General features: G+C 46.1%; 1 protein-coding gene across 1 annotated transcript in view; it reads right to left on the bottom strand.

Annotated features, from left to right (window-relative positions):
- Positions 1–15,300, bottom strand: part of fbxo9 (F-box protein 9) — a 115,514-nt gene that overhangs the window by 1,471 nt on the left and 98,743 nt on the right. The window contains exon 12 of the mRNA XM_078213259.1: positions 14,844–15,004. Within this exon, the coding sequence (XP_078069385.1) occupies positions 14,844–15,004 (161 nt within the window). The remainder of the gene's footprint in view (positions 1–14,843; positions 15,005–15,300) is intronic.

Below are 15,300 nucleotides of genomic sequence, written 5' to 3'. Positions count from 1 at the left end.
GAGGATGTGAAAAATATCAGTAGAAATGGGGTCAGGGTAATGGATAGATTGAAAAATGTTATGAATGATGTACTGAAAAGGCTGGCAATGCTTAGAATGGTGAAGTTTCCTAGTTTGGATTACTTGCATCTCACATTTGCTAAGGTGAGAGTGGAGGTAGTGGAAGGTGTTACCATAGTCTTCCAATCTTCCCTAGATATGGAGGAAGGTACCAGAGGATTGGAGAATTGAAAATGTGACATCCTAGTAACTAGAGGCCAGTCAGTTTAACATCAATGGCGGATAAGGTTTTAGAAAAAGTAATCAGACAAAAATAAATCAATTAACACTTGGAAAAGTTTGAGTTAATTAAGGAGAGCCAGGATGTACTTCTGAGGCTGTGTAAGGTTCTGGTCAGGCCCCATTTGGAGTATTGTGAGCAGTTTTGGACCCCATATCTAAGGAAGGATGTGCTGGCCTTGGAAAGGGGCCAGAGGAGGTTCACAAGAATTATCCCTGGAATGAAGAGCTGGTCATATGAGGAACGGTTGAGGACTCTGGATCTGTATTCGTTGGAGTTTAGAAGGATGAGGCGGGATCTTACTGGAACTTACAGGATACTGCGAGGCCTGGATAGAGTGGATGTGGAGAGGATGTTTTTAGTAGTAAAAACTAGAACCAGAGGGCACAACCTCAGGCTAAAGGGACGATCCTTTAAAACAGAGAAGAGGAGGAATTTCTTCAGCCAGAGATTGGTGAATCTGTGGAACTCTTTGCTGCAGAAGGCTGTGGAGGCCAGGTCATTGAGTGTCTTTAAGACAGAGATAGATAGGTTCTTGATTGATAAGGGGATCAGGGGTTATGGGAAAAAGGCAGGAGAATGGGGATGAGAAAAAAAATCAGCCATGATTGAATGGCGGAGCAGACTCGATGGGCCGAGTGGCCTAATTCTGCTCCTATGTCTTATGATGGATTTGTAAAAGACAGATCATGCTTGACTAATCTAATTGAATTTGTTTATGAAATAACAGAGAAAATTGAGGAAGGAAATACTATGTTGGTTATATGGGTTTTAAGAAAACATTTCATGAACAGGATAAATACCTATTTATGCTACAGGAATGGTGCAGGAGGGAAGGATTCAGATGCCTGGATAATTGGGGGTCATTCTGGGGTAGGTGGGACCTCTACAAACGGGATGGTCTTCACCTGGACCAGAGGGGTACCAATATTCTGGGGGGGGGGGGGAAATTTGTGAATGCTCTTCGGGAGGGTTTAAACTAATTCGGCAGGGGGATGGGAACCTGAATTGTACAGGAGGATGTGAGTGGTGAGGTCATGAATAAGGTTTCAAGGTCGCAGGAGTGTACCGGCAGGCAGGAAGGTGTTTTGAAGTGTGTCTACTTCAATGCCAGGAGCATCTGGAATAAGGTGGGTGAACTTGCAGCATGGGTTGGTACCTGGGACTTCGATGTTGTGGCCATTTCAGAGACATGGATAGAGCAGGGACAGGAATGGTTGTTGCAGGTTCCGGGGTTTAGATGTTTCAGTAACATCAGGGAAGGTGGTAAAAGAGGGGGAGGTGTGGCATTGTTAGTCAAGGACAGTATTACGGTGGCAGAAAGGATGTTTGATGAGGACTCGTCTACTGAGGTAGTATGGGCTGAGGTTAGAAACAGGAAAGGAGAGGTCACCCTGTTGGGAGTTTTCTATAGGTCTCCGAAAAGTTCCAGAGATGTAGAGGAAAGGATTGCAAAGGTGATTCTGGATAGGAGCGAAAGTAACAGGGCAGTTGTTATGGGGGACTTTAACTTTACAAATATTGACTGGAAACGCTATAGTTTGAGTACTTTAGATGGGTCAGTTTTTGTCCAATGTGTGCAGGAGGGTTTCCTGACACAGTATGTAGATAGGCCAACAAGAGGCGAGGCCACATTGGATTTGGTACTGGGTAATGAACCAGGCCAGGTGTTAGATTTGGAGGTAGGTGAGCACTTTGGTGATAGTGACCACAATTCGGTTACGTTTACTTTAGCGATGGAAAGGGATAGGTATATACCGCAGGGCAAATGTTATAGCTGGGGGAAAGGAAATTATGATGCGATTAGGCGAGATTTAGGACGCATAGGATGGGGAAGAAATCTGCAGGGGATGGGCACAATTGAAATGTGGAGCTTGTTCAAGGAACAGCTACTGCGTGTCCTTGATAAGTATGTACCTGTCAGGCAGGGAGGAAGTGGTCGAGCGAGGGAACCGTGGTTTACTAAAGAAGTCAAATCTCTTGTGAAGAGGAAGAAGGAGACTTATGTAAAGATGAGACATGAAGGCTCAGTTAGGGCGCTTGAGAGTTACAAGTTAGCCAGGAAGGACCTGAAGAGAGAGCTAAGAAGAGCCAGGAGGGGACATGAGAAATCTTTGGCAGGTAAGATCAAGGAAAACCCTAAAGCTTTCTATAGGTATGTCAGGAATAAAAGAATGACTAGGGTAAGATTAGGGCCAGTCAAGAACAGTAGTGGGAAGTTGTGCGTGGAGTCCGAAGAGATAGGAGAGGCGCTAAATGAATATTTTTCGTCAGTATTCACACAGGAAAAAGACAATGTTGTCGAAGAGAATACTGAGATACAGGCTATTAGACTAGACGGGATTGAGGTTCATGAGGAGGAGGTGTTAGCAATTCTGGAAAATGTGAAAATAGATAAGTCCCCTGGGCCGGATGGGATTTATCCAAGGATTCTCTGGGAAGCTAGGGAGGAGATTGCAGAGACTTTGGCTTTGATCTTTATGTCGTCATTGTCTACAGGGATAGTGCCAGAAGACTGGAGGATAGCAAATGTTGTCCCCTTGTTCAGGAAGGGGAGTAGAGACAACCCTGGTAATTATAGACCAGTGAGCCTTACTTCTGTTGTGGGCAAAGTTTTGGAAAGGATTATAAGAGATAGGATTTATAATCATCTAGAAAGGAATAATTTGATTAGGGATAGTCAATACAGTTTTGTGAAAGGTAGGTTGTGCCTCACAAACCTTATTGAGTTCTTTGAGAAGGTGACCAAAGAGGTGGATGATGAGGGTAAAGCAGCTGATGTGGTGTATATGGATTTCAGTAAAGCGTTTGATAAGGTTCCCCATGGTAGGCTATTGCAGAAAATACAGAGGCATGGGGTTGAGGGTGATTTTGCGGTTTGGATCAGAAATTGGTTAGCTGTAAGACGACAGAGGGTGGTGGTTGATGGGAAATGTTCATCCTGGAGTTCAGTTACTATGGTGTACCACAAGGATCTGTTTTGGGGCCACTGCTGTTTGTCATTTTTATAAATGACCTGGATGAGGGCGTAGAAGGCTGGGTTAGTAAATTTGCGGATGACACTAAAGTCGGTGGAGTTGTGGACAGTGCGGAAGGATGTTGCAGGTTACAGAGGGACATGGATAAGGTGCAGAGCTGGGCTGAGAGGTGGCAAATGGAGTTTAATGCGGAAAAGTGTGAGGTGATTCACTTTGGAAGGAGTAACAAGAATACAGAGTACTGGGCTAATGGTAAGATACTTGGTAGTGTGGATGAGCAGAGAGATCTCGGTGTCCACGTGCATAGATCCCTGAAAGTTGGCACCCAGGTTGATAGGGTTGTTAAGAAGGCATACAGTGTGTTAGCTTTTATTGGTAGAGGGATTGAGTTTCGGAGCCATGATGTCATGCTGCAGCTGTACAAAACTCTGGTGCGGCCGCACTTGGAGTATTGCGTACAGTTCTGGTCGCCGCATTATAGGAAGGATGTGGAAGCATTGGAAAGGGTGCAGAGGAGATTTACCAGGATGTTGCCTGGTATGGTGGGAAGGTCTTATGAGGAAAGGCCGAGTGACTTGAGGTTGTTTTCGTTAGAGAGAAGAAGGTTAAGAGGTGACTTAATAGAGACATACAAGATGATCAGAGGATTAGATAGGTGGACAGTGAGAGCCTTTTTCCTCGGATGGTGATGGCTAGCACGAGGGGACATAGCTTTAAATTGAGGGGTGATAGATATAGGACAGATGTCAGAGATAGGTTCTTTACTCAGAGAGTAATAAGGGCGTGGAGTGCCCTGCCTGCAATAGTAGTGGACTGGTCAACATTAAGGGCATTTAAAGGGTCATTGGATAAACATATGGATGATATTGGAATAGCGTAGGTTAGATGGATTTTAGATTGGTTTCACAGGTCGGCGCAACATTGAGGGCCGAAGGGCCTGTACTGCGCTGTAATGTTCTATGTTCTATACCTGTCAACTTGAATAAAACTTGGTTTAAGGACAGAGTCACAGCAAATGGTTGTTTTTCAGATTGGAGAATGGTAGACAGCAGTGTTCCCCAAGGTTCAGTGCGAGGATCAATGCTTTTATGGATATATAAATGGATCGTTGGAATGTTCCTCTTGCAGGATGTGGGAGATCAGGGAGACCTCTGGTATCCCTGACGACAACACCTGCAAAAGAATCATCCAGCTGTAGCTGCTAGCAAAGCGTGTTAGGGAACTGGAGAAGGAGCTTGATGACCTCTATCTAATTCTGGAGAATGAGGAGTTTATAGACAGTAGCTTTAGGGAGGTAGTTACACCAAAGCAGCAGAGCACAGGAAATTGGGTTACTGTAAGGAGAGGAAATGGAAATGTGAAAGGACAGGCAGAGCAGGGTTCCCCTGTGGCCATACCCCTCCAGAACAGGTATACTAAATTGGATACTGTTGTGGGAGATGCTTTACCTGGGACAAGCTGCGACAGCCGGAACTCTGACACTGAGTCTGGTTCTACAGTGCAAAAGGGTGGGAGGAAGAAGAGGAGAGCAGTAGTGATAAGGGACTCAATGGTCAGAGGTACAGGCAGGAGATTCTGTGGTCGGGACAGAGACTCCCGCATGGTTTGTTGCCTCCTGGGTGCCAAGGTCAGGGATGTCTCTGATCGGGTGCACAGTGTTCTAAAGTGGGAAGGTGATCAGCCAGATGTCGTGGTAAACATCGGTACAAATGACATAGGTCGGAAGAGTGAGGAGGTCCTAAAGAGTGAGTACAAAGAGCTTGGAAGGAAAAGCAGGACCCCGAGGTTAGTAATCTCAGGATTGCTACCTGTACCACGTGCCAGTGAGGGTAGGAGTAGGATGCTTGGGCGGATGAACACGTGGCTGAGGAACTGGTGTAGGGGGCAAGGTTTCCGATTCTTGGATCATTGGGACCTCTTCTGGGGCAGGTGGGACCTGTACAAGAGAGACGGGTTATACCTAAACTACAAGGGGACCAATATACTTGCAGGGAAGTTTGCTAGTGTTATTGGGGAGCGTTTAAACTAGATTTGCACGGGGATGGGAACCAGAGTGTCAGAGCAGATAGTGGAGCAGGAGTAAAAAGACAGGTTAGTTCAAGCAAAATCACAAATGGAAGGGTGTGGTGAAAATAACCTTTTGAGGTGTGTCTATTTCAATGCCAGGAGTATTATAGAATCATAGAAACCCTACAGCACAGAAAGAGGCCATTCGGCCCATCGAGTCTGCACAGCCCACAATCCCACCCAGGCCCTACCCCCATACCCCTACATATTTTATCCACTAATCCCTCTAACCTACGCATCTCAGGACACCGAGGGGCAATTTTAGCATGGCCAATCAACCTAACCTGCACATCTTTAGACTGTGGGAGGAAACCGGAGCACCCGGAGGAAACCCACGCAGACACGAGGAGAATGTGCAAACTCCACACAGACAGTGACCCAAGCCGGGAATCGAACCCAGGTCCCTGGAGCTGTGAAGCAGCAGTGCTAACCACTGTGCTACCGTGCCGCCCACGTATTGTGTATTGTGGGGAAGACAGATGAGCTGAAGGCGTGGATAGACACACGGAAATATGACATTATAGCCATTAGAGAAACTTGGCTACAGGAGGGGCAGGACTGGCAGCTCAATGTTCCGGGGTTCCAATGTTTCAGGCGGGATAGAGGCAGAGGGATAAAAGGTGGGGGGGGGGGGGGGGGGGTGGCATTGTTGGTCAGGGAAAATGTTACAGCGTTACTCAGGCAGGATAGATTAGGGAGCTTGTCTACAGAGGCCCTATGGATGGAGCTGAGAAACAGGAAAGGTATGACCACATTAATGGGGTCGTATTATAGACCACCCAATCGTCAGCGAGAATTGGAGGAGCAAATCAGCAGAGAGATAGCTGACAACGGCAAGAAACACAAAGTTGTGATAGTAGGGGATTTTAATTTTCCACATATAGATTAGGACTCGCATACTGTTAAAGGTTTAGACAGGGTAGAGTTTGTAAAATGTGTTCAGGAGAATTTTCTACATCAGTATATAGAGGTGCCAACTAGAGAGGATGCGATATTGGATCTCCTATTGGGAAATGAGTTAGGGCAGGTGATGGATGTGAGTGTGAGGGAACACTATGGATCCAGTGATCATAATGCCATTAGTTTCAACCTGATCATGGATAAGGATAGATCTGGTCCTCGGGTTGAAGTTCTGAACTGGAAAAAGGCCAAATTTGATGAAATGAGAAGGGATCTGGGAAGTGTGGATTGGCACAGGCTGTTCTCTGGTAAGGATGTAAATGGAAAGTGGGAGGCCTTCAAAGGAGAAATTTTGAGAGTGCAGAATTTGTATGTTCCTGTCAGGATTAAAGGCAAAGTAAATAGGAATAAGGAACCTTGGTTCTTGAGGGAGATTGTAACACTGATTAAGAGGAAGAGAGAGTTGTATGAAATGTACAGGCAGCAAGGAACAGATCAGATGCTCGAGGAGTATAAAAAAGTGCAAGAAGCTACTTAAGAGGGAAATCAGGAGGGCTAAAAGACATGAGGTTGCTTTGGCAGACAGAGTGAAGGAAAATCCAAAGAGCTTCTATAGGTATGTTAGGAGCAAAAGGATAGTGAGGGATAAAATTGGTCCTCTTGAAGACCAGAGTGGTAGACTGTGTATGGAACCAAAAGAAATGGGAGAGATACTAAATGGTTTTTTTGCATCCGTATTTACTGAGGAAATGGGCCTGAAGTCTACGGAAATAGGGCAAACAGGTAGGGAGGTCATGGAACCTTTACAGATTAAAGGGGAGGAGGTGCTTGCTGTCTTGAGACAAATCAGAGTGGATAAATCCCCAGGACCGGACAGGGTATTCCCATGGACCTTGAGGGAAGCTAGTGTTGAACTTGCAGAGGCCCTGGCAGACATATTTAAAATGTCAGTATTCACGGGGGAGGTGCCAGATGATTGGAGGGTGGCTCATGTTGTTCCGTTGTTTAAAAAAAGTTCCAAAAGAAATCCGGGAAATTATAGGCCAGTAAGTTTGACGTCGGTGGTGGGCAAGTTATTGGAAGGTGTGATAAGGGATAGGATCTACAAATATTTGGATAGACAGGGACTTATTAGGGAGAGTCAACATGGCTTTGTGCGTGGTAGGTCATGTTTGACCAATCTATTAGAGTTTTTCGAGGAGGTTACCAAGAAAGTGGATGAAGAGAAGGCGGTGGATGTTGTCGACTTGGATTTCAGCAAGGCCTTTGACAAGGTCCCTCATGGGAGGTTAGTTAGGAAGGTTCAGTCATTGGGTATACATGGGGAGGTAGTAAATTGGATTAGACACTGGCTCAATGGAAGAAGCCAGAGAGTGGTTGTAGAGGATTGCTTCTCTGAGTGGAAGCCTGTGACTAGTGGTGTGCCGCAGGGATCGGTGTTGGGTCCATTGTTGTTTGTCATCTATATCAATGATCTGGATGATAATGTGGTCAATTGGATCAGCAAATTTGCTGATGATACAAAGATTGGAGGTGTAGTGGACAGTGAGGAAGGTTTTCAAAGCTTGCAGAGGGATCTGGACCAACTAGAAAAATGGGCTGAAAAATGGCAAATGGAATTTAACGCAGACAAGTGTGAGATATTGCACTTTGGAAGGACAAACCAAAGAAGAACGTACAGGGTAAATGGTAGGACTCTGAAGAGTGCAGTTGAACAGAGGGATCTGGGAATACGGGTACAGAATTCCCTAAAAGTGACGTCACAGGTGGATAGGGTCGTAAAGAGTGCCTTTGGTACATTGGCCTTTATAAATCGGAGTATCGAGTATAAAAGTTGGAGTGTTATGGTAAGGTGTGTGGCTTTTGCTACCAAATAAACCTGTTGGACTTTAACCTGGTGTTGTTAAACTTCTTACTGTGTTTACCCCAGTCCAACGCCGGCATCTCCACATCAAGGTTATATAAGGCATTGGTGAGGCCGAATTTAGAGTATTGTGTACAGTTTTGGTCACCTAGTTACAGGAAGGATGTAAATAAGGTTGAAAGAGTGCAGAGAAGGTTCACAAGGATGTTGCTGGGACTTGAGAAGCTGAGTTACAGAGAGAGATTGAATAGGTTGGGACTTTATTCCCTGGAGCGTAGAAGATTGAAGGGAGATTTGATAGAGGTGTATAAGATTTTGATGGGTATAGATAGAGTGAATGCAAGCAGGCTTTTTCCACTGAGGCTGGGGGAGAAAAAAACCAGAGGGCATGGATTAAGGGTGAAAGAAGAAAAGTTTAAAGGGAATATTAGGGGGGGCTTCTTCACGCAGAGAGTGGTGGGAGTGTGGAATGAGCTGCCGGATAAAGTGGTAAATGCGGGATCACTTTTAACATTTAAGAAAAACTTGGACGGGTTCATGGATGAGAGGGGTGTGGAGGGATATGGTCCAAGTGCAGGTCAGTAGGACAAGGCAAAAAATGGTTCGACACAGACAAAAGTGCCAAAAGGCCTGTTTCTGAGCTGTAATTTTCTATGGTTCTATCGGATATTGGAATGCAGAGGAAGATTTCAAAATTTGCAGATGATACCAAACTTGTGTCAGACAGTGTGAATGACATCTATCAATTGCAACAGGCAGAGACTGGCAGAATGCGCAGACAAGTCGCAGATGGAATTTATTACAGAAAAGTGTGAGGAGAAGCACTTTGGCAGAGGGATTTAAAATATAGACTACATGGCACATTTCTAAAGAGTGTACAGAGACAGAGGAACCTGGGAGTTCATGGGCACAGATGTTTGAAGAGAGTAGAATGTAAAGCATATGGGATTTCAGCTTCGTAAATAGCAGTTTTGAGCACAAAAGCAGGGAAGTTTTGCTGCACCTTTCTGGTTCTGGTTAGGCCACACTGGACTATTGCCTCCAGTTCAGGTCATCGCCCTTTAAGGTGGAAGTGAGAGTCTCCGAGAGGTGCAGATGACATTTGCCAGACTGGTCCCAGGGATTTTAGCTGCAAGTCTGGGCAGGGGAAGTTTGGGATTCTGCTTGGAATAGAAGAGATTGAAGGGAGATTTGATAAAGGTGTGTAAGATTATGACATATTTAGATAACATAGACATAGAAAAGCTGTTCCCAATCGTTGATGCCAAAAGGACTAGGGGATAAGATTTTGGGCAAAAGATGCAAGGGGGATGTGAGAAAGATCCTTTTTTATGCAGCAAGTGATAGTGACCTGGAACTTGCTGCCTATGAAGGTGGTGGAGGTGGTGAATGATTTCAAAAGCAAATTGGATGAGCACTTGAGGGAAATAAACATGTAGTGCTATGGGGGCAGATCAGGAGAATGGGAGTGATTGGATTGCTTTACTGAGGGTGGCATGTATTTGATGGGTCGTATGGTGTCTTAATGGCTCCATATTACCACACATACATTAATCACTTCCTTAATGCAGAGGATTTGATCACTCTTTTCTGTTTCAACAATGTTCACATTCTATTGTTCTTTGTGAGTAAAAAAGCCAACAAACTAAGGATGAACAGCTAATTCTCCTCAAAAGATGAACAGCTAATTCTCCTCAAAATGAACCCACTGACTGTGGTAAATTTAAGCCATGCAGCAAACAATGTAGCGGTTAATTGTAAAGAACACATGGTAGTAGAACGGTTTAACCATGTCATTTTACAAAGAAAATTGTTACATGTATTATGGACACAAAAGTTCTTACATTAAGAGCAAATAAATGTCAGCATCTAACTGCAAAATAGAATCTAAACCAGTTGTAATCATGTTCAGAGAAAATAATTAACTGGAATATTGTTCGAACAAAATAAATTGTCTGGGATGTACAATTTGGTCAGCAACTTTTACTTTGACAACTTACATAAAAATCTTCCGAATTCCATACAATTTTGTATTAAAAATCTCGAGCCAGTTCTCTTGAAAATCAATTGACAAGGTATAAGTTCTTGCATTAGAATTTGTAAATGTACTTGTACAGTTCCATCTCTGGGTATAACCACACTGATTCTATAGTTACAGAGCAAACACATCCTGAATCAGGAGTAAGGACCTGACCTGAAACTGAAATGAAGAGGAGAAAGGCTGATACTCAGCTTGTACCTATATCATGTACAGATTTAGTGTTCGTGCAAAGCTGCATCATCTTTACACTGACTCAACTTATAGTGCGCTACACTCCTGACATTAAAGCCCTGTTCATATCTAAAGCCCCTTGGCCAAAGTCTCAAATGATATCCTGAGATTGAGAATGTGACATTTTCCATTCTTATATTTCCTGACATATTTGGCGTGTTCGACAAGGCCACCTATGCCATCCTCTTTTGCTTCATTTCAATGACTGGGCCAAGTGCTGACGAAACAGTTTGTTTCGGGCAGAGTAACCTCTGCCACCCCACAAAGAGTCTAACAGCTCTTTGCAACATTCCACATACACTTTTACTCTCAGGCTACCTTCTTGTCCCCGTTGATGTTCCATATGCTTGTTCCTTCAACACTCTGCTCAGCACAGTGCTCAACACATAAAATAAGACACCTCTTACCAACACCCGCGCCCCCTCACCAAAGACTCACTCAAGAGCTCGTTCCCAACATCAATCACTCGCCAGACCACCCACCCAACACTTGGGATTCATTGACCTCTATGACCATGTCTTATGACTAATCCCCCGGCACTTTCCATGGCTTGGAACCGACTGACCCCTACCCGAGACCGGCTGACCCCTACCCGAGACCGACTGACCCGCTGACCGAGACTTGGGACTGACTGACCCCCTGCCTGAGACACTGGACCGACTGATCCCCTGCCCGAGACACGGGACCGACTGATCCCCTGCCCAAGACACGGGATCGATTGACCCCCTGCCTGAGACACGGGGCCGACTGATCCCCTGCCCAAGACACGGGACCGACTGACCCCCTGCCCAAGACACGGGACCGATTGACCCCCTGCCTGAGACACGGGGCCGACTGATCCCCTGCCCGAGACACGGGGCCGACTGACTCCCTGCCCAAGACCCGGGACTGATTGACCCCCTGCCCAAGACACGGGACCGACTGACCCCCTGCCCGAGACCCGGGGCCGACTGATCCCCCGCCCGAGACACGGGACCGACTGACTCTCTGCCCAAGACCCGGGACTGATTGACCCCCTGCCCAAGACACAGGACCGACTGACCCCCTGCCCGAGACCCGGGGCCGACTGATCCCCCGCCCGAGACACGGGACCGACTGACCCCCCGCCTGAGACCCGGGACTGATTGACCCCCTGCCCAAGACACGGGACCGACTGACCCCCTGCCCGAGACCCGGGACCGACTGACTCCCTGCCCGAGACACGGGACTGATTAACCCCCTGCCCGAGACACGGGACTGATTAACCCCCTGCCTGAGACACGGGACAGACTGACCCTCTGCCCGAGACCAACTGACCCTCCTGCCTGAGACACGGGACCAACTGACCCCCCCGCCTGAGAATCATGACCAACTGACACCTTGCCCGAGACTCGAGACCAACTGAACCTCTGTCCGAGACTTGGGACCTACTGATCCCCTGCCCGAGACTCTGGACTGACCGACCCCCCTGTCTGAGACTCGGGACTGACTGACCCCCTGCCCGAGACTCTGGACTGACTGACCCCCTGTCTGAGACTCGGGACTGACTCCCCCTGCCTGAGACTCAGGACTGACTCCCCCTGCCCGAGACTCGGGACTGACTCCCCCTACCCGAGACTCGGGACTGACTCCCCCTGCCCGAGACTCGGGACTGACTCCCCCTGCCCGAGACTCGGGACTGACTCCCCCTGTCTGAGACTCGGGACTGACTCCCCCTGCCCGAGACTCGGGACTGACTCCCCCTGCCCGAGACTCGGGACTGACTCGGGACGGGCAGTAAAGAGGCAGATGGAATTTAACGCTCAGAAGTGTAAAGTAATGGATCCTAGCAGAAGGGATAGGGAAAGGGAATAAACAGTCAATGGCACAAACCCAGAGAGTGTACAGGAACAGAGGAACCTGAGCGGCCGGGGCAATGGCGGCGGCGGGGGGCGCCGGGGCTCTTCTGTCTATATCTTTGAGGGCACTGCCTTCTCTTCCTGCTCTGAAATTTCGCAAAGATTGATTCTTGCTCCCCATAATTCCCTACAGTGCCATTTATAGAATCAGTTTTCATATTTATGCAGACAGTTTCTCTCAACCACAAATTTACCTCTGGGCTGTCAGATCTCAAGGGTTGTAACTGTTGAATTGTTATCTCTACCATTTGCTGAATGGGTTAATAGAGTGAAGATCAAGAAGGTCATTGCATGGCTGAACACAAAACAAAGAAAATTACTGCACAGGAACAGGCCGTTCGGCCCTGCAAGCCTACACCGACCATGCTGCCCGACTGAACTAAAACCCCTTATCCTTCCAGGGACCATATTCCTCTATTCCCATCCTATTCATGTACTTGTCAAGACGCCCCTTAAAAGTCACTATCGTATCCGCTTCCACTACCTCACCCGGCAGCGAGTTCCAGGCACCAACCAGCCTCTGTGTAAAAAAACTTGCCTCGTACATCTCCTTTAAACCTTGCCCTTCAGACCTTAAACCTATGCCCCCTAGTAATTGACTCTTCCACCCTGGGAAAAAACTTCTGACTATCACTCTGTCCATGCCCCTCAATCTTGTAGACTTCTATCAGGTCGTCCCTCAACCTCCGTCGTTCCAGTGAGAACAAACCAAGTTTCTCCAACCTCTCCTCATAGCTAATGCCTTCCATACCAGGCAACATCCTGGTAAATCTTTTTTGTACCCTCTCCAAAGCCTCCATATCCTTCTGGTAGTGTGGCGACCAGAATTGAACACTATATTACAAGTGCGGCTTAACTAAGGTTTTATAAAGCTGCAACATGACTTGCCAATTTTTAAACTCAGTGCCCTGGCCGATGAAAGCCAGCATGCCGTATGCCTTCTTAATTACCTTTTCCACCTGTGTTGCCACTTTCAGTGACCTGTGTACCTGCACACCCAGATCCCTCTGACTATCAATACTCTTAAGGGTTCTACCATTTACTGTATATTTCCTATCTGTATTAGACTTTCCAAAATGCAATACTTCACATTTGTCCTGATTAAATTCCATCTGCCACCTTTGCGTCCAAGTCTCCAACCGATCTATATCCTGCTGGATCGTCTGACAGTCCTTATCGCTGTCTGCAATTCCACCAACCTTTGTTTTGTCTGCAAACTTACTAATCAAATCAGTTACATTTTCCTCCAAATCATTTATATATATTACAAACAGCAAAGGTCCAGCATTGATCCCCGAGTAACGTCACTTGTCACAGCCATCCATTCAGAAATGCATCCTTCCACTGCTACCCTCTGTCTGAAGGAAGGAAGGAATTATGTTCCCGAGACGTCAGGTTTGCAGACACTCAATTTACTTGTCAACTATTCCCAAAACAAAATCCAGACCATCTTCTGTTAAAAATATATAAATGTTGTTACCAATGCTGTTGCCATTGAGGCGAATAAAAAGAAAATTGAAATGAATTTTACAGGGGAAAAACCAACTATCAATGATATGGAAGAGCCAGCCTTTCACACCGCATGGCAACAATTTATCATATATGAGGAAGGATATATTGGCATTGGAGGGAGTGCAGAGAAGGTTCACCAGGTTGATACCGGAGATGAGGGGTTTGGATTATGAGGAGAGGCTGAGGAGATTGGGTTTGTACTTGTTGGAGTTTAGAAGGATGAGGGGGGATCTTATGGAGACTTATAAGATAATGCGGGGGCTGGATAGGGTGGAGGCGGAGAGATTCTTTCCACTTAGTAAGGAAGTTAAAACTAGAGGACACAGCCTCAAAATAAAGGGGGGTCGGTTTAAGACAGAGTTGAGGAGGAACTTCTTCTCCCAGAGGGTGGTGAATCTCTGGAATTCTCTGCCCGCTGAGGTGGTGGAGGCTACCTCGCTGAATATGTTTAAAGTGCGGATGGATGGATTCCTGATCGGTAAGGGAATTAAGGGTTATGGGGATCAGGCTGGTAAGTGGTACTGATCCACGTCAGATCAGCCATGATCTTATTGAATGGCGGGGCAGGCTCAAGGGGCTAGATGGCCTACTCCTGCTCCTTTTTCTTATGTTCTTATGTTCTTATCATGTAGGGGCTCACCTTCCGGTATCATGGGGACTTATTTAACAGACGTTTTAATTCTTAGTAAAGCTGGCTCACTTTAGTTGTGGGTGAAAGACATTATAGACTGAGTAAAGTCAGTAAGATCTGAGCATTCTTTGGGCGGAATATAGTGCATCTTCTGGAAAAAGAAGCACTTGTCAGTGCTGGAACCTCATATTGCCATGTCCGTTGACTTCTGCTATGAGGTATCCATTACTGGATGTCAGGCAAGTACAGGATCATGCCTTTATCTCCCAATCTTTGTGGAATAACCTACTAACTGTCTAGATGCATTGATGAGGAACATACACTTAGTTGGAGGCAGCTGGCATCACAACCCAGGAAGAGTCTGTGCTTTCAAGTGAGTCTCTGAAGAGGCAAATGGCTGAAAATTTTTGAAGGATTATTATATTATAACAATTATTGCACCAACAAACTCTTAATACTCACTTATAGGTAATCAGGCATGAGTGGTGAAGCCAAACGAGTTTGTTAAATCGCTGTCGACCACTGGAACACAGTTGTAATCCCACATGAAAACTGTGCTCTGTCTCAGGAGCAGAAGCAAGAGTGCGCCGGTGGTATCTATATTTCTGATACTCTGCAGCCTTCTGTTTTTCACAAAGGAGAGAACAAATCACGTGTTTTTTTAAATTAACACTTCCTTTGAAAAAGGAGCGAATTCCTGACAATATGTTTATGACAATCAGAACAAGATAATTGTAAAAAAAAAAGGCCATTTAACATTTGCAATGATAATAAACTTAAAAGGAATACAATATAACACATCAATTATTTCCTCTTTCTTCGTAGGCTGGCAGTTTCCTTGAAGCTGCCCCACCTTAGTATCTGCACAAATTTGGCAGAAACCACATGTCCGTCGCATTTCTGAGGAATTAACAGCAGT

The sequence above is a fragment of the Mustelus asterias genome, chromosome 5, assembly GCF_964213995.1.
Source record: "Mustelus asterias chromosome 5, sMusAst1.hap1.1, whole genome shotgun sequence".
Classification (NCBI taxonomy): Eukaryota; Metazoa; Chordata; class Chondrichthyes; order Carcharhiniformes; family Triakidae; genus Mustelus; species Mustelus asterias.
This window is presented reverse-complemented; position numbering and strand designations above follow the sequence as displayed.